Here is a 26,228-nt window from a genome sequence, read left to right on the forward strand (position 1 = left end):
GGGACATCTGTCCCCCCATATTTTTCCAACCCCCTGGGGCCGGGGGGTCCTCACGAATGAACCCTCCTGGTTTTGAGGCACTGCCTCCCCCTAAATGCAGTCTGTGTCACAGGAACAACTGAGTCCATGGCCACAAGAAAAGTCCAGCCAAAAGGCCACTCCAAATCATCTCTCCCCATCCAATCATCTCTACGTTCTTCGGGCCAGGTCCTTGTCTCATCTCATCTCTTATCTCCCTTCTTATTCAGCTTCGAGGAGGATTAGCATTTTTGCAAGGCCCCAATCATGAAAGAAAGGGTTAAAAGTTTTCAGTCTCTATCTGTCCCGGAGTGGCACTCCCACACACGCTGCCCACACGCTGCCGCTCCGGCTGGGCACTCTTCCTCCCCCCTTCTCCTCCCGGGCTGGCTGCTATCACATCACATTCAGACGCCGGCTCTCCTCTCTCTCTCTCCCTCCTGGGGGGGGGGGGGGCTCGCTGCCCGATGTCTCGATGTCTCTTGGGGCTCCCCCACCCTTCCATCCTTGAGAACTTTCTCACCCCCATCTCTGTCCAGGCCCCGGGCCTACCACGTGGCTGCCCCTCCCCCGCCCAGCAGCAGCGGTCTGGACGGGGGAGAGATCTGACCTCTTCGCCGCGATGTCCCAAAGAGCGTGCCAAGGGCAGTGCCCTGCTTTTAACCCCTGTGTATTCTCGGAGGTGTGTCCAAACCCCACTGGCTACACCGGGTGCCAGTCTCAAACCCAAAACCTTCATTGGTTTGACCACAGCTTCCCAGAATTCCCACTCCTTCCTGGTCAAACCACCACAGATATATTCGATGAATTTCCTTCATTTAAACGAGTTTGGGGTGTTTTTAAAGGATGAAGGTGAAGCAGAGGAAAATTAAGGCCAAACCAAAAGGCGAAGCAGCCAGGTGTGTTCCCAACATGGATCACAGGGAATGTGAGTGACCAGGGCTGTGCCCAAAGTGCCTCCTCCAGTGGGGGATGGAGCTGGAGCAGCGCACGAAGCTCTGCCCACACTCGGGGCACTCGCAGGGCTTCCCTTAGTGGTGCCTCCGTTGGTGTTGGGTCAAGGCAGAGCTGCTGCAGAAGCTCTTCCCACACTGGGGACACTCGTAGGGCCTCTCCCCAGTGTGGATGCGCCGGTGGGTGACGAGGTGGGAGTTGTGCTTGAATCCCTTCCCGCAGTCGGGGCAGCGGAAGGGCCTCTCCTCTCTGTGAATCCAATAGTGCCGGAGGAGATGGGAGCTGGTCGGAAACCTCTTCCTGCATTTATCACACTCATAGGGCCTCTCCCCAGTGTGGATGAGCTGGTGGGTGATGAGGTGGGAGTTGTGCCTGAATCCCTTCCCGCAGTCGGGGCATTGGAAGGGCCTCTCCTCTCTGTGAATCCGATAGTGCTGGAGGAGATTGGAGCTGGTCTTAAACCCCTTCCCACACTTGGAACACTCATAGGACCTCTCCTCTCTGTGTGTCCTCTGGTGCACCATCAGGCTGGAGCTCTGGCGGAAGCACATCCCACACTCGGAACACTTGTACGGCCTTTCTCCAGTGTGGGTCCTCTGGTGCGTGATCAGGTTGTAGCTCTGGCTGAAGCTCTTCCCACACTCTCCACATTCATAGGGCTTCTCCCCAGTGTGGATCTTCTGGTGCCTGATCAGGTGGGAGTTCCACCTGAAGCTCTTCCCACACTCCCCACACTCGTAGGGCCGTTCCCCAGTGTGGACCCTCTGGTGCACAATCAGTTTGGAGTTCCACCTGAAGCTCTTCCCACACTCCATGCACGTGTGGGGCTTCTCCCCACCATGGAGCTGCTCATGGAGCACCAGCTCCGAGCTCTGGCTCCGTCTCCGGACGCCTTCCCGGCCCAGGCTGGCTCTTTCCCCCTCAGATCCCCGCTGGCTGCGTTTGCAGCCCCTCCTCGTGCGGTATCTCCGGGACTTTTCCTCCCCATTGGCTTCCTGCGCCGTGGAGCCGCTCAAAACGGCCTCTGCCACCAGGTTCTGCCGCGGGCATTTGTCCTCCCTGCTCTCCATGCTCAGCTCCTGCTCTGGGGGAGGAAGGACAAGGACAGGATGGGATTTGCCTCCGTGCCACAGGCAAGGGCAAGGAGATCCCCCAGGGCTGAGCTGCAGCCGGGGCCGTGCTGGGCTGGGAGATGGAGCAGCACAGAGGGGAAAGGGGCACTGACTTCCTCCTCACCTGCCTCAGTGTCCCGGGCCATCTTCCTCTTCCTCGCAGCCTCCCTGGGGTTGGCAATGGGCAATCCTGGTTTGGGGAAAACAAGGGATGAGAGCGTTTGTAGGAGTGTCGGGGGTAGGACGGTCGGGACGGACGGAGACGAGAGAGCTCTGCAGCCAGGGCGTGGAACTTGCGGTTTATTGCAAAGGGCCTGGGTGCAGGGCCCTGCTTGCAGCTGCCAGGCACAGCTCGGAGCAGGCCCGAGAGAAGAGTGGGGTAGAGAGGGTGAGAGGGTAACAGAGTAAGAGGAGAAGAGCGTAAGAGAGTAAGGTTCCCGTTACAATACAATAAATTTTCTTCTGTGTTGAATATTCTATTTCTCACTTAGCAGACTAGTACACGATACAAATCCTATAGCATTTACATTCAGCCTGTAAAAGTCATTACATCACCATACTGTGTTACATTTTAAACCCTAAAAACTCCTCTTTGGATCCTTTCTGCTGAGCCAGTAGGGTCTGCTCTGACCCTTGGATCTGTCTGCAAGAAGAGCGAATTTTTTCATGAAAAGGGGATTACCTTCAGTCGGGCCATACCATTGTTTTCCGGTTGTTCACTAACTGATGTATCTCAAAGCTTGCTTTCATTTCAATCTTCCTTACACTTTCTATATTCTCAAAGTCTTTTGCCAGACAATCATATTTATAAGGCTTTCCTGTTTCATCTTCCCCAACACACATTGAGTTTGAAGGTCCCTGTGCCCGAGTCCATCTCTAGAATCACTGGCCACCTGAGCTCCAGAAAAACTTCCCAAACACCCAGATTCAGCCCTGAAAAAGCCTCCCAGGAGTTCCTCGTCCCTGGTCCCTCCTCTCTGGTGTTCGGGGGTTCCCCCTGTCCCAGCTGTTGGGGGTCACGCTTGGATTGGGGGTCCCCCTTCTCCTCGGTGCCCGCCCTGCCCAGGCTGCTGGCAGTCCCAGCAATGCCAAAAGCTCCCCCCGCTTTGCTCTCCCCATTTTGGGATGCCGGGGCTGTTTGGGCTCCCGGGCTCCCTTCTCCCCTCATTCTCTGCTCGGGGCTGCAGCGGCTCCAAGGAGTCTCCCCTGCCCCTCTCCAGGCTCTTGAGGCTCCCGCCAATGGCGGCGCTCCCCCTCTCTGGGCTCCCCACTTTGGGCTCCTGGCGGACACAGGGCTCTGCTCCTCCAGGCTGCCTCTGCCGGCAGCCGCCACCGGCACCTCCCGGTGTCCCCCCAAGGGGCCTTTTCCGCTCAGCCTTGGACTGCTTCATTCTCCAAACATCCCCAAAAACGCAGGGACCCCCGGGATATCCGGGCCAAGCTCCCCCTCCTCGCTCACCAGCGTGATGGGGGGGCGATGATCCCACAGGTGGGGGCTGCGAATTCACGCAGGGATCGATGGCGTGGTTCCCTCAGCTCAGCCTCCATCTGCCTTTGTCCCTCCTCTTCCTCTTCCTTCCACTCCTCCTCTTCCATCCCTCCCCCTGCTCCTCCTCCCTAATCCCACTTCCTCCTCCCCCTCCATCCCTGCCCTTCCCTCCCTCCTCCTCCTCCCCCAGCAGCAGCCACACCCTCGCTGCCCCCTTCCCGCAGCCCTCGCAGCCCGTGGGAGGAGCGGGGATGGAGCCGGGACAGGTCGGGATGGGCAGCGCGGGGCTCTCGGCTGCTCCAGCCGCTGCGGGTGGGGGGAACCCGGCCCGAGCCAAAGGAGAGGCAAACTGGGAAAACTGGGGGAACATCACAAAGTTAAGGATGCAGCAGAAAATGGAGCTGAAAGAGTTATGTTAACATTAAATACCAAACGATGAAAAAATGGAAATTCCAAAGTTTACGGAAGAGGAGAAAAAAGAATTAAAAAAAACAGGAAGGGAACAAGATAAATCAGGGAAATGGAAACTTCTTGACAGAAGACAATTTCTTAATAAAATGTGCTTCTAAGAAAATACTAGAAGACATGCATCAGAATACCCACTGGGGTACTCAAGCTTTGTGCGATCATTTTTTAAGGAACTATGGGTGCACTGGCATTTTGGGAGTTGCATAGGAAGTAACTGAAAGATGCTTAATTTACAATACGATAAATAAAAAGGTGAAGAGGAAAACAATATTAGAGGTCATGAGGTAGCTCATCGACCATTTCGAAGTATCCAAGCATAAGTTTAGATTTGTTAGGCTCTGGATTTATTTGTAAAAAATCCCATTTAATATAGAAGAGAATATGCCATATATTAGACAGAGGATTTTAGAAGAATAAAAATCTTTGAAGTATCACAAAGACCCGAGAAAAAACAAGAAAATAAAAAGGGAAATGAAAGGGAAGGGAATAAGAGGAAAAATCAGAAAGGGAGTGGGATCCTCTGCAGCTCTTGCCCCCTCCGTTCGCGGCCGAGGCGCCTGTCCCGGGTCCCGGCTCGCTGCCCGCCTCAGCTCCGCCTGCCCCGCTTTCCATCCCAGCTGCGGCCTCACTGCCCAGGGCAGCTCCACCCGCCCCGGCGCTGTCGCTCAATTTGTGTGCCCTGCTCCCACTGCCTGGCCCGCGGCCGCTCTGCCGCCCATGCTGGGCAAGATGGGGGTTGCTCTGTCCTGCCGCCTGCTCCGAGGTCACCGCGCCCACCGCACCCAGGGGGGGTCCCAGCCATCCCATCCCCGGCTGCCCTGCCCGTGCCACCTGCGCTGGGCACCGCCGCTGCTGCCGGGCTCTCCCACCTGCCTTTGCTCTGCCGGGAGCTGCCGGATCAGCCGCCATCAGCCATGGGGGGGCTGCCCACGCTCCGCCTCGGGCTCCACGGGAAGATCCCCCTCTGCCGATTCCGGCAGCAGACCCTGCCCACACTCCCACCGAGCCTCGGCGGGATATCCTCCCCTGACCCCGTCCTGCTCTGAGTTACATCCCCGTGGTAACCACAGCTCCGGCTGTTCAGGGAAACTCTCTCTCTCTCTACAGGAAGCACCTTATCCAAACACTAGGAGCTCAGTTTAAAGGCAGCCCTCTCCAAATGATTTCTCAAAACACAGGAGAAAGGCCATAGAAGGTAAAAAAGTGAAAGAGTTCGATGAAGGGATTGCTCTATTCCCGTTCAGAGAGGTTCCCATGGGAGGGATGCGCTGCCCCGCCCCGCGGGAGCCACCAGCGCCCCTGCCGGCCGTGCCCGGAACTGCACCCAAGGGGAAAGCGCCGCAGCCCAAAGGCCGGGACTGGCTCCGGGCTCTGTTTGCTGTCAGTGCCGCAGCTGTTGCTGTTTGTTTGCTTTATTATACACACTAGTAAAGAACTGATATTCCTATTCCCATATCTTTGCCTGAGACCCCTTTGGTTTCACTAATCTAAAAACTAAGAGGGAGGGGATTTGCATTCTCCATTCCAAGAGAGGCTTTTTCTGCCTTCCCGAGCAGACACCTCTCTTGTAAAGCAAGACAAGCACCCACAGGCACTGAGGGGGCTGCAGGAGGGGCACAAGAAGGCCCTGCAGCACTTGGGCACAAAGGCACAGCAGGTGAGTGCAAGAAGGGAGCAGCAAAAGGCCAAGCTGAAGGCAAAGGCCAGGGCACAGTTCCTACAGCCCCTGAGGGATCAACCCCAGGGCCCAAGGGGGCCCCAGCACCCAGGGCACGGCTCGGCCACAAGCACCTGGCAGAGGCATTGCCCTCCTCGGCAGGGGAGAGCCCACCCAAACAGCCCCTGGCAAGGAACCAGGGCTCCAGCTGCAGGGCACAAGGACACTGCAAGCACAGACAGCAGCACCCTCAGCACCAGCAAGTCCACCCCTTGATGGACACGGATTGGCAGGGCTGTCACAGCTCCCATCACACCAGGGACCCTCCACACTGCAGCCCTTGAGAACATTCAGGTGGGTCTGCATTGAGAGGAGGCATTTCCTGATGGACACAGGGGCCTCTCAATCCACTCCAATCTTAGACCTAAAGGGGGAAATTAGTAAAGGAATGTTTTAATTTTTAAGGGAATGAGTGGGAAAGATGAGCAGATATGATTTGTTCAACCATTATTAGATGCTGTGGTGGATCGGTTTGAATTAAATGAATTGCTTTTTCTTCCTCCTGTGGTTGTAATTAACTAGGAAGGAATTTGTGAGCTGGATTTTAATACTGTAAAAGGGGATACAGAGGCTAGTTGTTTTCTACCTCTGAGTGAAAAGATTGACAAGGCCTATGCTGAAGTGAACCCCAAAGCGGGGCAGTCCCAGGGAAATAGGGAAAATTAGATATGGAGCCTCTACAAATTCCTTTAAAGCAACCAGGACAGGTGGTTTCCAAAACCAATACCCTGTTCCAAGAGAGGGAAGGAAGGGCTCACAGCCCGGTATTGAGCCCCCGTTAAAGGCAGGGCTTTTGGAGCCAAGGATGTCTCCCTACAACACTCCTATCCTGCCAGTCAACAAACTGGATGGATGGACAAGAGAAGGAAACACAGAATTTTGAAGTGTTAAAATAAAGATTAACTGAGGCGGCTGGCCTGGGCCTTCCAGACAGAGAAAAAGAATTTGAATTATAGGTGGATGTTAAACAGGGTCTTGCCAAAGGAATTCTTGTGCTAATATATTCAACTCTATATAGGATCTCCTACAGTTCAAGTCTGGCATCAAGTTAAAGATCTGACAACCAAAAGCCTCTACTTGGATGAGCAGGGCTCAGTTATTACAGTATGAAACTTGTTCAATGGCACAGGAGGATTCAGAACTGAGGACAGGGCAAGGGTTTAACCCAGCCTCCTGTTTGAACAGCCTGGAGAGGGGCTGGCAAGGAACCCAGGACTGCACTCAAGGGACAGAGCTCCAGACCCAGGCTGGGACAGATCGATGATGGGACATTCCCTGGCCTGAGGGAGAAAATGTGTTTGTGGATGGCTCTGCAAGGGCAGCAGAAGGGAAAAGAGCTACAAGACAGGCTGTTATTAAGGAAGGGGAATCAGACACAGCCCAGGTCACCGCCCCATGCTCAGCTCAACCCGCCCAGCTCTGGGTGCTTGTGAGAGCCTGGCACTGAAATGCCCTGAGCAGGAAGGCTTCAATATCTTCTGCTGACACCATGGCACCTAACACGGGGGCAAAAGCAATTCTCACTGCTTCAGCAACCACTGGAGCAGATATCAAGGCATATTCTCCCACAGCAAGCTGGGCTGGCACACAGCCTGCCCTGGCACTTTGCTGCTGCCAACACCCAGCCAGGACATCAGCTCCTGCCTAAGGAGTGCAAAGCAGCACCACTGGTGGCCAAGGGGCCCATGCCAAGTGTCCCTGAGGCCACAAACAGCCGCCAGCACAGCTCAACACGGGGGGACCCCTCAGCCTGGCCTCAAGGGCTCTGAAGCCCCGGAGATTTGCACTTCCCGCCCGCAGCAGGAGGATGGGAGGCCGCCCCTGAGCCTGCCCTGAAGGCAACGCAGCAGCAGCCAGGGCTCCACAGCGGGCCAAGCCCCTGTGCCTGCCCACAGATCCTCGGCTGGAATCCTCTGCAATCCTGGCCACCCTCCTCTGCCATCTCCAGCCACTGGGGCCAAGCCTTGCTGCCACTGCTGCAGCTTCAGCGCTGCCTGGGCCTGCACTGCCACAGCTGCTGGGGAACACCAGGGCACAATTCCACTCTGGGGCTCACTGACACCCACACTCTGGGCTGCCTGCCATTGCACTGCTGCAAAATGTACCGATTTCGGTTCTTTTAAACCTTATTTCTCTGCTCAGGCTTGGTTTGTCTTTGCCTTGGGGAAAGGAATTTTAAAGGTTTTATTTAAGGGGTGTTACACCACTCAATGGAGATGAGTTTAACACCTGAACAGACTGGGAACAGCACAAGACACCCACAGAGATAATGACCAGCAACAAAACATCAACATTGCCCAGCAGCAGGAAGAGAAGCTTCATTCCAGGCAGCCTGCAGAGGAGCTTTAGAAATGCAAATGAACACTGCTGGGCAAAGTGTGGACAAGGTACCTGGGTCTCTTGCCTGGGGCAGGAATTGGGCTGATTCCCTCTGCCCCTCACCCCAAGCTCTGCCTGCTGGCACTGATGGAATTTGCACAGCCCAAGGCAGAGCCCAGGGGGAGGATATCTGACCCTGCAACAGAAACGGGTGAAGCTGCAAAGGGAAACAGCACATGGAGAATGCTGGGAAAACTTCACCACAAATAAATGGGGGGAATCAGCCCTCTGCCCACTCCAACATGTGCTGGCACTGTCTGTGTTTACAGGGTATATTAGAGCACTGGGTGTTTTTTGCTACCAAAAATTCAGGGAAATCAGTTGGGAATCCAAGGATTTGATGATTTAATTAGAGAAAAGCAGTCAGTTGATGCAGCCCTGGCTGGAGAGAGTGGCCAAAAATGGCCAGCAGAAGAAAACTGGCCAGAACCAGAACCAAAATTGACCAGGAGAACAAATCCTACAACACCATGGGCCAGCCCCTGGGAACCCAAACCAATTCATATCAGGAGCCACAGAACCCATTTCTCATTTCAATGGCATCATTAGATTACAAGCTGCCCTTGCAATAATAACCAACCAGACAGCTCCAGCTCCTGACCTTCCTGCTGACCAACCCACTGAAATGAGGAACACACTCCTTAACCATGGGATGGGATCAGACCATCTGTTAGCAGAAAAAGGAGGAGTTTGTGGAAAATTAAATTACTCAAACTGGTCTTGGCAAATAGATGACAAAGGAAAAGGGGAGAAAAAAAAAACACAACGGAAAAAAACCCCAGCTCATTTACCAGTGCAAACGTGCAAAGCATGGGAATGGCACACGGTTTTGTGGCTCCCTGGCAGACCAAGGGTTAAACGAATGCTGTTTCTCCTCTGATGTGCTACAGCAACTCGCAGCTTTTCACCATGCTCCACACCTTGAGAGTGCAGCTCATTCAGCAGCTGAGCGAGGGGCCAGGGACTCGTAGATAAGGAAGTAATGGGCGAAACCACCAGCTTCAATAAATGTTACTAATTAACATGGATTGCTGCTCACAGAAAGTCCCGCTAAATTCCTGAACTTCCAGAAGAACAAGGATTTTACAGAGCCATGAATATCGGCTGTTTTACAAAAGTGGGGGTGCACATTAACGAGGACATGCAGTTGGCAGATCGGGAGGTCTGAACCTTCCAAGCACCTCAGCCAGTGGGCAAAGGGAGAGGGAGATGAGGCCGGGAAAATGAGAACAAAAAGGAGGCTGCGAACTACAACAATGGCAGAGAGCGCACGGCAAATGCCCCACGGCCTCTCTCTCTGCTCAGCAATAAAGTCACTTTTACAGGACTCCTCTGTCTCCTCTGGGCACAGAAACCTCCGGCCACGGGAATTTCCCCGCACAGCCCCGGGCACGGGGCAGCCCCTCTGTCCCAGCCACAGCAACCGGGCCGAGCCAGCGCTGCTCCGGCAGCGGCTCCTGCCGAGGCAGCGGCCGCAAGGAGACCGCGGGCAGCCGCTCCCGCAGCGCCCTCACGCCAGCGGCAACACGGGCCGGACACGACACAACGAACCCGCCCGAGCCCCCTGCCATCCCCGAGGCCCGCAGCCAGCCCCGAGCCCCCGCACAACCCAGCGTGGCTCCCACCTGCGCTGCGGCCGCCTCCGAGCTCCGCCGCCGCCTCACCGCGCTCCGGCCGCTGCCGCCGCTCACGGGCCTGCACAAACGCTCTGACAATGGCTCCGCTGCCCAGGCACGGCCGGCCTCAGCCCGCCACCGGGGCCCTGCTCCGCCCCGCTCCCACCAATCAGCGCGCCACAACCACGACTGACGGCACCATCGCCCAATCCCAGCCAGGGGCGGGCTCTGCACACGGCACAGCCCCGCCCCGCGCTCTCCAGGCCCCCCGGCCTGCGTGAGGGCAGAGCCGGAGCTGAGGAACAGCCCTGGAACGGGCCCGGGCCCGAGGGGGATTGAGCTGAAAACACAAACAAACTTCTCCGCAGCTCCCGCCACGGCTTTCCCGGCACTGCGGCTCCGGTGGCTCCGGCTCAGCGGGAAGCCCTGGAGCCTCACTTCTCCTGCCCCTAATTAGGAGCATCAGTGCATCGCTTTGATTTCCCCCAAAAAGAGAAAACCGCCCCAAACCCCTGTGGATGAGTGGGGGAGGGGAGAGATTTCTGGCAAAAACTCCCAAAACTCAGAGCAGGATAATGGGAAGTAAGTGAAGAGCCTTAAATCCAGCTTTCCCCCACGCCTCCCTCCTTCCAGCTGCACCTCCTACCCCGGCAGTGCCGCAGACAGGGAATGGGGCCGGGCTCAGTTCATGCCCCGGGGCTTCTCCCTCTGCTCAGGGACAGGAGTCGTTCCCCTGCTGCACCCTGGGCTCTCTCCCACCGGAGACTTCTCCAGGAACTTCTCCAAGCTGAGTCCATCCCACGGGGCACAGCCCCCTCCAAGTGCTGCAGCGTGGGTCACTGTGCCCCGGGGTCAGTCCTGCCAGGACAGGCTGCTCCAGCGGGGCCCTCTGGCCATGGGGTCACAGCCTCCTCTCAGGCATCGCCGTGCTCAGCGTGGCTGCTCCGGGGGCTGCAGGGGGATCTCTGCATCCCCATGGATCTGCAGGGGGATCTCTGCAGCCCCATGGATCTCTGCATCTGGCACTGCCGTATTTGGAGGCACCAGGAATAGGCTGAGCTCTGCCTGAAGCTCTTCTCACATTCCCCACACCCTTCCCAGCACAGGGAGGGTTTTACCTCCTCACAGCTCCCCAGGCTGGGTTTGCAGCCCCTCCTCGTGTGGGATCTCTGGGGCTTTTCCTCCCCATTGGATTCCTGTGCCATGGAGCCGTTCCAAATGGCCTCTTCCACGAGGTTCTGTCACAGGGATTTGTTCTCCCTGGTCTCTGTCCGCAGCTCAGTGCCTGGGGGAGGAAGGACAAGGAGAGGAAGAGACAGGGAGAAGGGAAAAGGAAAAGGCAGGAGGAGAGGAAGGAACAAGAAGGAACAAGAAGGAACAAGGGAGGAAGGAGATGGGAAAGGAACGTGGATGGATGAAGGACAGAATGAGGAGAGGAAGGAGGGTGGACAAGGAGAAGATGGGATTTGCCTCCATGGCAGAGGGAAGGGGAAGGAGATCCCCCCAGTCCATCCCTGGCAGGATGGCGTTGGCAGTGAGGCTGTCCTGCAGCGATGCTGGGCTGGGAGATGGAGCAGCAGAGAGGGGAAAGGGGCAGTGATTCCTCCTGCCCTGCCTGGCTGTCCCAGCCTGGAGCGTCCTGGCGCTGCCGAGGCCCTTGGAGCGTCCGGCACTCCGGAGCCCGAAGCTCACGGCTGCTTTATAAAGCTGACAAAGTCGGCAGGATGGGTCTGGGTATGATCTGCAGCAAACTGGGTTTATTGGTACAGGAACAGGGCACAGAGCTGAACAGGGCCCAGGGACAAAGACAGGGCCCAAGCTGAGGGCACAGGGGGTTTTTATATGGGGTAGTGAGGGTGGAGCTGAGGGTCAGGGTCCAATGGATATGGGGGAAAATGGTGCAAAGGAGGGGTTAAGGGTCGGGTCAGCTAATGGGGAAACAGGGGCAGAGGAATGCAGTAAATTAGGGCCAATGGAGGGACAGAGAGGGAGACCATTCTAAGGACTAACCACAAATGGGTAACAGGGGTTGAACAGCTCCAGGACATCTCTTGCCACACTGGGACAGGCTGCTCATTCCCCTTAAGATTATTTTCTTGAAATTTGTCCATCCATCCAGGACGCCTTTGGTTTTTGGGCTGTTTCCCTTAAAAAAATCAATACCTGATTTGGTGCTCCCCAAATCTGCATTCTAAACAGGCCAAAGTCTGCCTTTCCTAATTCCAGTGGAGAAGTTCTGTTGCTGCCCCTCCTTCTTTCACAGAACATTGAAAACTTGATTATCTCATGGTCACTGTGCCCCTGGCAGCCTCCAAGCCCCACATCTTCCACCAGCCCTTCTCTGTTTATGAACAGCAGGAGACAGAGCTTTCCTTGGCAGTGGGAGTGTTACCAAAAATTCAGTAAAATAGAAAACTCCTTAACCCCAATGTGGCATTAAGAAGCAGCATTCTTTATTCAGGGGGATGCATGGGGGACAGCTCCTCCCAAAGCCATTCATGCTGAGCACAGGAAAGTTTCTGTTTATATGCTGTATTTTGCACACACTTTCATTGATTGTCCTGGACTAAACAAGCATATGGATAATAATTTCCCCAAAATCATTAACACATTTCCCCTCCCCTTTTGCATGTGATCTCCTGATCTGGGGTCTCTCTGGTGGTCCTTGCTGGTCATGGACCCCAATGTTCCAGTGGGCCTGGCTGAGCTGGCAGGACACTGAGGCTGCTGAACTTCCAGTTCCCCTTCTCACACAATGGGCACTGTGTGGTTTCCACAGGCCTGGGAATTTGGAGAACAAGCTCCAGGTGTGAGCTCAGCTGGTGGAGACAATTTATTATCTGGTAACATGAGGTCACAGAGTGGGCTATACCATCACAGAGTGGGTTATGTGAGGTTATTTAGAAACTATTGCATCATAGACTGCCTCTGTGACATCACAGAGCTAGCTGTGACATCACAGAGCAGACTATGACATCGCAGAGAAGGCTGTGACATCAGAGGCCATCTGTGTGACATTACAGAATGGGCTGTGACATCACAGTGAAGACTGTGACATCCCAGAGTCGCTGTGTGACATCCCAGAGGGGCTGTGTCAGGTCACTGGGTTGGTCACTCTGCCCCAGCTCCCCCTCACAGTTTTCTCCCAACAAGTCCAATGCTGTTCATGCCCAGCAGGGTCCCTGTCCCCCGGGATCCCCCCGGCCCACCTGGAGCCACAGCCTCCACCAAAGGATGTTCCACAGGATCCACCCCAGAGCCTGACAGGGGACAAGGGGCCAGGGCTGTGTGACCAGGACATCAAGGACAGGGATTATCCAGGTCACTGTGGCCTGGTTTGGGTTGCCCAGGGCAGGAAAGATGTCTGGCAGCTGGAGCAGGGTCTGGGAAGGGCCTCCAAGGTGGGGCTGGAGCCCTTGGGCTGTGAGCAGAGGCTGAGGGAGCTGGGCTGGTCCAGCCTGGAGCAGGGAAGGCTGAGGGGCTCCTCATCCCAGCCTGGCAGTGCCAGTGAGGAGGGGATGGAGAACACAGAGCCAGACTCTTCACAGGGGGCTGGGGGGAGACAAAAGCCAATGGATGGAAGGGGAAAGAGGGGAGATCAGCCAGGGCATGAGGAGATGAAATGAGTCAGACTGGTTTCAGTGTTTCCTCAACACCAAGAGCAGCCTGTCCTCCCTTCTCCATCCACCACTGACAGCTTTGCAAATCAGGAATTGTTGGAGCTGTTTTGCCCCTACTTCAGGACGAGCATCCTGATATAAGAAATTAATTGTGTTTATATCTATCACAGAACCACATTTGTCTGACATTAATTTTAGTATGGAAATCACCTGTGGATGGTGCCCTCACCAGATACTTCTGGGACATTGCACATAGCTCAGGGAAGAGCGTGATTGTTATTAAATTGTGTCCTTTTCAACCATGGTCTGTTGGCCATGAAGAGAAACTTTCTGTCCCTCTGAGTCTCATCAGTTCCTGACCCCCAAAGGACACAAACCTGATGAGTTGTGGCTCCCACCCAAGTGGTGGCACTTGGACCTCCCTCCATAGCCAGAGCAGAGCTCCCTTGTCCCTGGCAAAGGAGGGATGAAGGAAACAGGACAGGCTGTGGGGATCAGGGGCAGGGCACAGCCAGGGAAGAGATGGACATTTGTATTTGATGGAGCTGTGCCCTCCCTTGGCTTTGTTGGCTGACAAGAAATGAACATCCCTCTGTGTCTCGGGCAGCTCCTTCTCCAAGGAAAGCAGGTGGGAGTCGGAGCCAAGGAGCTGAAAGCTGCAGGTGCAGCCTGGGCTGGAGGGAGCTCAGATTTGCACAAGGCTGCTCTGAGTGCTAGGGCTTGGATGGGGTAAATGGTGGGGTGAGGGTAGGGACAGAGTCTGATTGATTGTCAGCCATGAAGGGTCTTGATTTTCATATCTACTCAAACTGTATGAGGAGGTACTTGGATTCAGTGTCAATTGGAGATTGCACATATCAATAATCTAAGAGGAAAAAGAAAACCTAAACAGGACCTAAAAAATCTCTTCTCGCTGTCTTTTTAAATATCTTATATTCACTTTGAATACACTACTGAGATCTACCTAACCACAAATGATTTGAAAATTAAAATCAAATTATCCCCAGAGTCTTGGCTTGTTAAGGTGTTCTGAATGTTAATGAGCCCTGGGACACTGAATTCCTGAACTGAAGAGCTGAAGGCTGAAATAAGCCTCTGGTGCAGGAAAATTCAGCAGCAGCCTCCAAGTTGCTCCGGATGTCAGTAGCCCCCACTGAGGCCATCCCTGCCCAGAGACCGTGGGGGAATGGGCAGACAAGGAGAGCGTCCCTGGGCTGGGGCAGCACAACTCAGAGGCACCAGCGGCTCCATCTGGGAAATGGAGTGTGGAATGTGGCTGGGAAAGCCCTGCCTGGGCTGTGCCAAGCAGGACACACAAGCCCTGACTCTTATCCCCCAAACAATTCTTTCAACAAGACATTTGAAAGGAATTAAAATTGTTTGTTTCCTCTGAGTTTTATGTGCTGGAGAAATAACAACAAGAGACTCTAAAAGTTCAAAAGAGCAAAACAACCTTTACTGTCAACTTTAGAAAATCAGAGAAACTTTTGCAAAAGGTTTAATATGACATTTAATCAACAAAAAACACAGCTCAGAGCATTACCTTGCGCCGTTCAACTTCACAAGCTCTAAGCCTGTTCAATTTTAACCTACTCAAAATTTGCAAGAGGACATATATAGAAGAAGTAGACATATATATAGAGAAGCATACACACAGCTACCAACTCCCGGATTCCAGCAGTGTTCAGATGGAAATTCCAAGGGGATGTAGGGTCAAGATGTGTACTTGCCCTCTGGTCAGCCTTCAATACCCGTTGGTCTTCCTGGGCTCTTCCCCCAGGTGGACCTTGGGCTCATTTGGTCCCTCAGGAGCTGGGCTGGGGCTGCAGAGGTGGCTGTGGAGCATTGCCTGTGCTGTGTCAGGGACTGGCAGCCGCTGCTGGGCTGGGATAGAGGCTCTGGGGGGATTGGGGTTCCAGGGCAGGGCAGGGCAGGGCAGGGCAAGGCTGGACCTGCCCCTTCCTTCCCAACACACAAAATGTTTCCAGCCAACAATCCCCTGCAGTCTGTCACAACAGGCAATGTTGGAGGTGAAATCCCAATTCTGGCCATGGGCACCTGGCTAAGAAGGACAGTTCTTTTCCATAGGAAGAAAAGCACGGAGCCCCGGTGTTTCAGCAGCTGATAAGAAGAGACCCCCAACATGCTAAGGTGAGTTGGACCAGTCAGGCAGTCAACAGGAGGCCAAACCAGCCAGACCTGTTCCATGTTCCCTTGCTTTTATGGGGCCTGTCACAACAGTGCCTTGAATCCATGGGGTCCAGCAGTGTCACAATGGCCCCTTGATTACAAGAACACCTGTGGTGTCACAATGGATCCTTGGTTGTATGGGGTCCAGCGGTGTCACAATGCCCCCTACATTTCATAAGGCACTGAAGTGTCCCAATGGTCTCCCCAGGCCCACAATGCCATGTGACTCCTCTGTTCCATGAGCTCTGCAATGTCACAATGGACCTTTGGTTCCATGCAGCCCTGCAGTGTCACAAAGACCTCTTAATTTCATGAGGTCTCACAGTATCACAATGGTCCTCTTGGTTCTGTGGGGACCCCCATGGTCACAATGGTCTCACTGGTTCCCTGAGGCCTTACAGTGTCACAATGCTTTGCTTATTCCATACCTCATATCATCACAATGTTCTCCATGATCCCATGAGTCCCATCAGTGTAACAAGGATCTTCTCTGCTCCGTGGTGCCCCAAAGTGTCTCAGTGGCCCCCACGGTTCCATGAGGCTCACAGTGTCACAATGGACCTTTGGTCTGATGGGGCCTCTCAGTGTCACAAAGATCCCTACATTCCAAGAAGGCACAGAGTGTCACTACAGTTCCCTTGGTTCCATGAGGCCCAGCAATGTCACAGTGCTCTCCATGATTCCATGAGGCCCCACAGTGTCACAATGGTCCCTTGGTCTCACAGGGCCCCACAGTGTCACAGTGGTCCCTTGGTCTCACAGGGCCCCACAGTGTCACAATGGTCCCTTGGTTCCATGGCCCTGTGCTGCTGCATTCCCCCCTCCCCTTCTCAGGCTGCCCTGCCAGCTGAGAAATGCTCCTTGGGCCTCGGCCTTGGCCAACAGCCCCTGGGCTCAGCTCCTCTGCAGCTCATCACAAACACTGTCTGCTCCAGGCACTGCTGCTGCCCAACCAGCTCCTGGTTCCTTTAGCAGCAGCCCTGGGAACTGTTTTTGTTCCCTCAGTGGCACAACATCCCTGTTCTCACCCTACCAAAGAAAGTTGTTGGTGCCAAGCGTGATCAGGATGAACCATTGCTGTGTCTGAAGCCCCTCTCTTGGGGCCCTGCAAACAGCGCTCCAAAAGGAGCCCTTGGAGCTCTCCTGGGCCAGCGACTCCCTCTGAGTGGGGCCTCTCCCAGCCGGGAACTCTCCCGTTTGCTGCACTCGGGGATCCTGAACAGCCACAGAGCCTGGGCCGATCCCCCCACTCCTCCAGGCTCAACCCTTCACCCATTGGGGAGATGCCAAAGCATCCACAGGGAGCATTTCCTGCCCTCAGGGAAATTGCTCACAGGTGCCTTGCACTGACTCTTTGTGTCTGTGTGCACACAGGAGTGCCTGTGCTGGGGAAATGTGGCAGAAATGCTGCTCTCTGAGGGGCTTGAGTGCCTTGGATAGCTGAGTCAGTCAGATATCCAGATAGCTGTAAGTAAAGTTAAGTCATGAGGTCTAAGCTAAGTTCAATTCTCCTAAGAGTTGTTCTTTTGCAAAATTGTTACATTTAATTTAAGTTATTAGCTAAGGTAAATATTGTTAAGTGTTTTTCCTCTGTTAAATTGCTAAGTCATAGGTTATAAGTAAAGTTAAATACTGTTTAAGTGCTGTTGTTTTGCTAAACTTTGATGTTTAAGGTATCGGTTAAATTTAAGGTGTAAGTTAAGTCCTGTTAAGTTTGAGCTGTCTTAAGCTTTAGACTATATTCCTTTTATCCTTACACTCACTGTCCTTGTGTCACATACACACACAGAGGGACAGTTGTCAGTTCATTTCTGGTTTGATTGCCTGGATTTGGTTTGGTTTTGTTGCTGCGCTACTTCCTTGGTGTGCCTGAAGTGTCCAGTCAGGAGCAGAGTGACTCTTGCCAAAGAACTCTGTGCTTCTGTCCCTTAATATTCAATCTGGTTTTTGCTGATCCCTTGCTGGGGATTTTTTCAGTGCTCTCAAGGCCTCGTTCGTAACAGGGTGAAGGAGCCCTGGCCCAGGCTCTGGCCCTGGGGGACACGGGGACGCTGCCGGGGGGTCCCTGTCCCCCTGTGCCACCCCCAGGGCCCCGGCCCCCCGTCCCCATGTCAGGCTCTGGGGTCAATCTCGTGGAACATGCTCTGGGGGAGGCTGCAGGGCCAGGGGCGGGGGGACCCGGGGGGACAGGGGACCCCGCTGTGCACGAGCAGGGTTGGACTGCTCTGGGGGAACTGTGAGGGGGGCCGGGGCAGAGTGACCTCCCCAGTGACCTCACACTACCCCTGTGATGTCACACTGCCCTGTGATGTCACACTGACCCTGTTATGTCACACAGCTACCTGTGATGTCACAGCCCACTCTGAGATGTCACACAGCCCCTGTGATATCACAGAACCAAATCTGGGATGTCACCCTGGAATGTCATGCAGCTGCACTGTGATGTCACAGAAGGTGCTGTGATGTCACAAAGTCACCATGTGATGTCACAGTCTTTTCTGTGAAATCACAGCCTCCTCTATGATGTCACACAGCCAGCAAGTGATGTCACAACCCACTCTCTGATGCCACAGAGCCACCTTCTATGATGGCAGGATCCGCTCTATCGCCTCACACGCTACTGTATGATGCCACAACACCCTCAGGGATGTCACAAAACCCTCCCTGTAACATCGTACTCCACTCTGTAATTTCACAGCACACACTTTGACCTCACCGCTGGCTCTGTGATGTCATCCAGCCATGCTATGATGTCACAGCCTGCTCTGTGATGTCACAGAATCCCCTCTATGATGCTGTAGCTGCTCAATGGCCTCACTCAACAAACTCTGTGATGTCATAGCCCAACCTGTGACCTCACACAGCGTACTCTGTGCTGTCACACAGCCCCTGGCTGACATCCCAGCTGCTCTGTGCCTCTATGACACAGCCACAGAGGTGCTGCTGTGACACAGCCCCCTCTGGGCCATCCCACAGCCCCTGCCAGTGCTGAGCCCCTGTGAGCTCTGTCTGTGCCCTGCTGGTGTCCCTGAGGGGCCCTGGCAGTGCCCCAGCCCTGCTGGGCTGTGCACAGGAGCTGCTCCTGGCCAGAGCTGTCTCTCTGCAGCGCTGCCCTTGCCAGGAGCTGCCTCTGGGCCAGGAGCCCGGCCCAGCTCAGCAGCACAGACACAGCACAGGGACTTTAATGAGCCTCTGGGGCTTTGGTGCTGCTTGAATCAGACCCAGTCCCTCAGAGTGGGCTCAAAGAACTTCTCAAGAACTTGAAGTTAAGTTGAAACGTGGAAGTTTCTTGTAGTTAAATGGGGTCCACTGAAGGACATAACTCCTGTGAAAGTGTCCCCAGGTTCCGGGTAGAGCAGAACACTGGAGGCAGTGATGACAGCTGGGGACAAAGAAGGCAAAAGTATCTCTGGTGCTGAGCACACCTGGAAGTGGTTCAGGAATGCAAAAGGTCAAGGCCTGAGCCCCAGCCCCAGGCCAGGCAGATCCTGTCCCTCCCTCCTTGCTCAGGGCTCTTCCCGGGATGGGCACTGGCATGTGGGGATGTGCAATGCCAAGGGCAGGAGCATGGGGCGGCCCCTGCCAGGCTGCTGAGCAGGGACAAGGAGGCAATGAGGCCCCAGCCCTGCAAGGGTCACTTGTCCCCTCCTGGCCTCAGGCCCAGGGCCAGCAGCCATGGCCAAAGTGCTGCCCAAGGTGGCTCTGGCAGGGCTGTCTTGCAGCTGCTGCCCATCCCTGTGCCCTGTGCAGCCCAGGCTGTCCCACGGTGTCCCTGCCCTGCGCCTCTGTCCCTGCAGGCTGTCGGCATCCCCCGGCTGCCCCACCTGGCTGGGCCCTTCCTTTGCTGACAGCTCTGCCTCCTGCCTGCCTCTGCCTGCCCACACAAAGCTTTGGGCTGCTCCAGGCCCCTTCTGGGGGACGTGCTGCACCACAGCCCTGCCCTGGCAGGGAAATTCCTTTCTCCTAGTGTCCATTCTGGGCCTCCCCAGCTGCCTTTGGTGCTATTATGCCTTCTTCAGGCTCATTCCCACTATGAAGAAAAGCTCCAGCCTCTCTGAAACCACCCTTCCATCCTTCGCAGGCTATTCCTGTTCTGTCTTCAGTCTCTGCACCACTGACCACAGAGCCTGCAGACTCTTTCTGCTGGTTTATTGATGAGGCCTCCAAACCCCATTTTAGGAGATTTTTGGAAACAAAATAAGATCAGTGAAAATGGAAAAATAGTGGTCAAAGGTATTTTCTTCCAAATCTTGCAGTGACAAAACAAGGGTCAATATCTCTAAACTAAACGAGGGTGGATTTATACATCTTAGAAGGAGGAAATATTTTAGAAGTATGAAATTGGCACAAAACTGCAGCTGTTTCTCCAGAGAAGTGGATTCCCCATCCCAGGAATTGTCCAAGAGCAGGAGCTTTGTGCAACCTGACCCAGTGAAACCCTCTCATCCACAAAGACAGAATTCCTGTAGTGTGGGTTCTCTGATGTGCTGGGTGCCCTCACAACGCTTCTGGCCAGAATGTCTGCTGAGGGCAGCCAGGCTGCTGCAGGGGCAGTGACCTCACAGCCATCACCATGGCAGCCCTGGTGCCCTTGGCCTGGCTCTCCCCTTTCCTCTGCCCCTGCCTTGGCTCTGCTGCCATGAAGAGTTTTGTCATTAACATCTTTTCTCCAAGGCGCTGGGGCCAATGGCTTCTCAATCAGGCTCCTGGAGCAGAAGTGGCTTTTCAGAGCCCAGCCAGGAGTGAGCCCTGAGGCAGCAGCTCTTCAGTGGTGGCCACCAGGCCGGGCTGCCAAGGGAGGCTTCTGGCCATGGCCTGCAAGCAGCTGCTGCTGCCAAGGTGCCTTTGGTGCCTCAGGCTCTCCCTGGCCCAGCTCCCAGCACGGCACTCTGCCCTTGTGCCCGAGCCCTTCCCTGTGCTGGGGCTGGCCTGGAGCTTTTCCTGCAGCGGGACCTGCCCACAGGAAAGGCAGTTCCTGCTGGAGCAGGAGGCTCTGCCTGCAATGGGCTCCAACAACTCCAGCAAGGCCCTGTTTGCAAAGCCCCCAGTGGGAAATGAAGGAGGGGTGTCACACTGCTTTTCAGGTGAATAATGCTGAAACCAGCCTGACTCCTCCATCCCAAAGTTCAACATCCTCAGAGGGAGCTGAAGCTGTGGCAGAGGTGGAAAAATCCCCAGATGTCCGGTTTTCGGCTGTTTGGAGGGCCTGGAAAGACCCAGGGTTGCCTTGGGTCTTTCCACGTATCAAAGGATGAGAAGAGGCTTCAGTTCTTCTTTCGGTCTCTGTGTTTATTAATTGTTTATCTAAAAGATTTTCTTTCGGCCCGACAGAGGTCTGCTCAGCAGCCAGCCATGAGCACACTGTCCTCCCTCCGAGCGGTCACCTATCTTTATACCCAAAGTTGCGTATACAATATTTATCATTTTTCCCCAATACCTTTCACCCTTATTGACCAGTGCACTTTTAGTAATGACCAATCCCAAAGTGCCACCATCACCACAGAAGATGGAGGAGAAGAAGAAGAAGAAGAAGGACAGGACACGCCCCAATTCCTCCATCTTACTTCTCTAAACCCCCCTGTACAGAAATCCTAAACCCTGTGTTTCACCCTCTAATTAACTAATCCCTTCACCATTCACCCCGGTGAAATCCTCCTATCCTCATACAGTGTCGTCTCCTGTGTAGGATCAAAGTCCAGCCACCAGACACTTCTGGCAACATTCCAGGATTCCCGAGCCCCCCAAGGGTGGTCTCAGTGACTCGGCACCTCAGTCCTGAGGTGCTGAGATCCCACACCCAGAGAAAGGAACAACCAAGTGACACCACTGACAGCTTCTGCAGAGCTGCTGAGCTGGCCCAGCCTGGGCACATCTGACTGACAGGGCAACACCTCAGACTACAAAAGCCCCATCCCAAATATTAATGGCAGCATCTCCTGACATTTCCCTTCTTGGGGGGTGTGGAAATTCCTCCCTGCTGTGGGGACATCCCTCAAGGTCACTGCTCCAGCCTGAGTCGAAGGGATTTGCCCACAGTCATTGGTCTGCAGGAGTAACATAAATCTCTGCATAATTACAGATTTTGCTTTAATGCAGTTCCTTTGAAATAATTTCTTAGTGCTCTATATAATATATTATACATCTCTTACATCCTGGTTAAATATTTATGATTTAGGCAATTTTCTCTAATCATTACCATAATATATCATACATATCTATATAAAAATATCTGGTTTGCCATCCCTAATCCTGTAGGACAAATTCTACAAAGATTTAATTCCAACTTTGTAATTCTTTACACACAAACTCTGTAAAAGTCTGGAAGTGGGATTGGAAACCGCAGCTCCAAGGCTACTATCAGAGAAGGCATTGAAAAAGCCTGGAGGTCCTTGGGGGTATCTGTGGTTTTGTAGGGGTTATTGGGGCTCCTTTCTGCACCTTGTGACTCAAGAGGAGCTTCTCTAATAAACATTGCCTGAAGCTCCCTCTGGTGCCCATAACAGGAACCCCTGTGAGTGTCTGGGACATTCCGGCTCTTTGGCAGCCCGAGGACTCCTGGGATGTCACCGTGGAGCCCCCGTGAGTGCCTGTGACAGATCGGTGCCTTTGCAGCCCAAGGTCCCCTGGGATGTCACCATGGAATGGCTGTGACTGCCTCTGACCACAGGGCTCTTTACCATCCCAGAAAGCTCTGGGAGGTGTCCATGGAGCCCCTGTCTGTGCCTGCGACATTCCAGCTCTGGAACAGCCTGGAGACTCTTGGAAAGTCCCCATGGAACACCTCTGAGGGCCTGTGACAAATCTGATCCTTAGCAGGCAACCATAACCAGCATCCGGTTGTTATGGTCAGTTTCCATGGCAACCATCACCAGCCCCCTGTTGCTATAGTCAGTTTCCATGGCAGCCATCACCAGCCCACTGTTGCTATGGGCAGTGGCTTGGCAGCTCCATGGAGACCCCATGCCAGGGGTGGTTGCCATGGACACCAGCTCAAGCCTGCAGCCACAGCCCGTTGCCATGGCAACCATTGGCAGCCTCATCCCCAGGCTCATGGGATCCCAGAACCACAGAATGGGCTGAGCTGGGAGGGACCCATCAGGATCCTCCAGTCCAACTGCTGGCCCTGCACAGGACACCCCAACAATGCCAGCCTGGGCCTGGCAGCGCTGTCCAAATGCTCCTGGAGCTCAGAGAGCCCTGGAGCTGGGACCCTTCCCTGGGGAGCCTGGGCAGGGCCCCAGCAGCCTCTGGGCAAAAACCTTTTCCTGACATCCAACCTGAGCCTGCCCCGACCCAGCTGCAGCCGTTCCCTCCACTCCTGTCCCTGGGCACCAGAGGGAAGAGGTTCCCACAGCCCCAGCCAGGGACCCGCTCCCAAGGCTGTTGCCATGGCCACCAGGGCTGGGACCAGCTGGGATGCTCGGTTTCCATGGGCCGGGGTTCAGGAATGGGATTCCCCAATTTCCAGCCCCCGCTAAAACCGTGCTGCCCTCGCTGCCCTCCCACCTCCCACGGAAAGCCCAAAAGGCAAAGATCCCGGGCTGGGATAAGAATGATTTATTGGGAACAGCAACAAGATAAGGAACAAATAGAACAGAAATTATATTGATAACAGAATTATATTGATAATTCACTGAGTCTGCCTGGCCACAATTTCCCCTGCCTGGAAATTTCACCCTTCTCTTCAGGGAGAGAGAGAGTCCCTTTCCTGCCCCTAGCAATGACCTGAGGTGGGAGTAAATGTCATGACAGGGCCATGGACAGACCCTCATGTTCCTCCATCCCACATCATATCATTGGCAGGGGCAGGAAAAGGTACAGCTGTCTTCCCAGCATGGATCACAGGGAAAATGGGTCCCCAGGGCTCTTCTCAATGTGGGTTCTCCCATGGGGGATAAAGCTGGAGCAGTGCATGAACTCTTCCTGCAGTTGGGGCATGTGCAGGGTTTCTTTTACTGGTGACTCCGTTGGTGTCTGGTCAAGTGAGAGCTCTGGGTGAAGCTCTTCCCACACTGGGGACACTCGTAGGGTCTCTCCCCAGTGTGGATGCGCCGGTGGGTGATGAGGGTGGAGTTGTGCTTGAAGCCCTTCCTGCAGTCAGGGCAGCGGAAGGGCCTCTCGACCGTGTGAATCGGTGCTGGACGAGATCAGAACTGGTGTGAAACTTCTTCTGACACTCAGTGCACTTGTAGGGCTTCTCCCCAGTGTGGGTCATTTGGTGGATGATCAGTTGGGGCCTCCTACTAAAGGTCATCCCACATTCCCCACACTTGTATGGAATTTCCCCAGTGTGAATCCTCTGGTGGCAGCTCAAGAGAGACTTAAGACTGAAGTTCTTCCCACATTCCCCACATTCATAGGGCCGTTCTCTGGTGTGGGTCTTCTGGTGGGAGATCAGGTGAGAGTTCTGGCTAAAGCTCATCCCACATTCCTCACACTCGTAGGGCCGCTCCCCGGTGTAGGTCCATTGTGCCTGATGAGGTGGGAGTTGTGCTTGAAGCCCTTCCCGCAGCTAGGGCAGAGGAAGGGTCTCTCATCCGTGTGAATCCGTTCATGCAGGAGAAGATCAGAGCTGGTGTGAATCCTCTTCTGACACTCAGGACACTCGTAGGGCCTCTCCCCAGTGTGGATGCGCCGGTGGCTGACGAGGGTGTAGTTGCGCTTGAAGCCCTTCCCACAGTCAGGGCAGTGGAAGGGCCTCTCCTCTGTGTGAATCTGCTGATGCTGGAGGAGACTGGAGCTGGTCTGAAACCTCTTCTGACACTGGGCACACTCATAGGGCTTCTCCCCAGTGTGGATGCGTTGGTGGGTGATGAGGGCGGAGCTGTAGCTGAAGCCCTTCCCACACTCCCCACACTCGTAGGGCCATTCCCCAGTGTGGGTCATCTGGTGGCTCATCAGGGTGCTGCTGTGCCTGAAGCTCTTCTCACACTCTGAGCACTTGTAGGGCTTCTTCTGATCATGAAGCTGCTCATGGACCACCAGCTCTGAGCTTTGGCTGAAGCTCTGTTTGCCTTCATGGCTCAGGGTGGGTCTTTCCTCCTGAGAGCACCCTGGGCTGGATTTGGAGCCCCTCTTCCTGTGGGATCTCTGAGGCATTTCCTCCCAGTTCGAATTCGGCACAATGGCACTGCTCAAAACGGCCTCTTCCACAAGGTTCTGTTGGGGGAATTTGTCCTTCTTGGTCTCCATCCTCAGCTCCTTCTCTGGGGGAGGAAGGACAAGGAGAGGATGGGATTTGCCTCCATGCCAGAGGGAAGGGAAAGGAGATCCCCCGAGTGCATCTCCGGTAGGATGGTGTTGGCAGCAGGGTTGTCCTGCAGCTGGGGGCCGTGCTGGGCTGGGAGATGGAGCAGAAGAGAGGGGGAAAGGGGCACTGACTTCCTCCTCACCTGCCTGGGTGTCCTGGGGCATCTTCCTCTTCCTCGCAGTCTCTCCCTCCATCTGGCTAAGTTTTAGGAATGGGAAATCCTGTTTTGGGAGGAAAACAAGGAATGAGCACACTAAATTTTGCACCGGATTGAAGGCAAACTTGGGGGAGAGTCTAAGTCAGAATTCCAATTCAAAAACAAAATTAGGATCAAGGCAATGATACAGAAAAACTGCCTTAAACTCACAGAGTCAGGATATAACCTGACACCCTCTTGGTCAGGGTGGTGGCAGCCGTCCCATTAAATGGTGGCTGCAGTCCTGTTGGAGTGATGAACGTGATTCTGTCAGAGCAGTGATCCTGTAGAAGGGTCTGGTCTTCCTCTGAAGGTCCAGTGGTGGTTATGGAGCTCTTGTCCTCTGGGAATCCAGTAGGCAAGGTGCTCCTGGTGTTGCAAGCATCAGCTTACATCCAGGTAGGAATGCTTGGATCCTCCCACTGGGTGGAGCATCCCACAATGGGTGATGGAATTTTATCAGTCCTGCAAAGACACTCAGAAGCCCATTTACAGAAGATATCTGCCCTGGAGGGCGTTATCAGGGCTGAGTCATGGAAGAGATAAAGAACCCTGCCCCACCTGTTTATAGCAGTTGATGAAGATGGGGATTGAAAACATGCATTTGGTTACATCTTGCATGGCAACCTGAAACAGTGGGGTAATCCCTGCTCAGGGGGTGAACACCACCCCCCTTACCCAAACTGGCTCAGGTGTAAAACCCCCACCCTGGGAAGGCCACACACACACAGGGGACAATGTCACTCTTGGCCCTGCCCCAGGGGGGTCTCTGTCCCTGTCACTCCATTGCTCTCTCCCCTTTTCTCTTTATTTCCATCTCTCTCTTTACCTCACATTTACTGTTCAATAAAATCCATTTTGGATATGGTATCGTTAGCGCCTTAATGGGGCAGAAGCATCTCTCTGACAATTTTCCTAACAATATTGCCATATTATTTTGGCACAGGGAGTTCAGGGCACTGTTCTCTGACTCCAAGTGCCTTTGACAAGAGCATGGTTCCCTTCTCTGAGGAGGTTGTGGTTCTTTCTGGAAGAACTCTTGGAAACTTGGGCACAGTCCCTCCTTCCTCCCGGGGAACTTATGGGAGAAATGATGAGGAAAACTGCTTTTGTAAGTGGCCAGTGAAAAAGAAAATATTTTCTTGTCCTTCCTTGAAAAGTTTGTTAAAATCACTGGAGGAAAGGGAGAAAATGTTACCAGCGAGACTGACAAGGTTCA

At 54.3% G+C, this 26,228-nt stretch overlaps 1 protein-coding gene across 1 annotated transcript; it reads right to left on the bottom strand.

Moving 5' to 3' along the window:
- Positions 1–847: 847 nt before the first annotated feature.
- On the bottom strand, positions 848–25,007 carry LOC135441828 (zinc finger protein 436-like). The gene is made up of 7 exons (XM_064701383.1): positions 24,956–25,007; positions 24,002–24,769; positions 23,575–23,700; positions 9,953–10,061; positions 9,763–9,860; positions 2,209–2,274; positions 848–2,056 (listed from the first exon to the last, which is right to left on the bottom strand). Exons 1-7 carry the CDS (start codon positions 25,005–25,007, stop codon positions 1,050–1,052), a joined length of 2,226 nt encoding a protein of 741 aa, XP_064557453.1. The 3' UTR covers positions 848–1,049.
- Between the last annotated feature and the right edge of the window lie 1,221 nt (positions 25,008–26,228).

This window comes from Zonotrichia leucophrys, unplaced genomic scaffold (genome assembly GCF_028769735.1).
Source record: "Zonotrichia leucophrys gambelii isolate GWCS_2022_RI unplaced genomic scaffold, RI_Zleu_2.0 Scaffold_568_32457, whole genome shotgun sequence".
In the NCBI taxonomy this organism is placed as follows: Eukaryota; Metazoa; Chordata; class Aves; order Passeriformes; family Passerellidae; genus Zonotrichia; species Zonotrichia leucophrys.

Bases quoted from the DNA above. Each gene is read 5' to 3' on its own strand.
- LOC135441828 (XM_064701383.1), bottom strand. From the start codon at position 25,007: ATGGAGGGAGAGACTGCGAGGAAGAGGAAGATGCCCCAGGACACCCAG. The intron at 24,770-24,955 runs GTGAGGAGGAAG...TTCCTCCCCCAG, and splicing joins GCCCCAGGACACCCAGGCAG to AGAAGGAGCTGAGGATGGAG. The intron at 10,062-23,574 runs GTGGGAAGAGCT...GGCCCGTTCCAG, and splicing joins ACCCTACGAGTGTCCCCAGT to GGCTGTTCCTCAGCTCCGGC.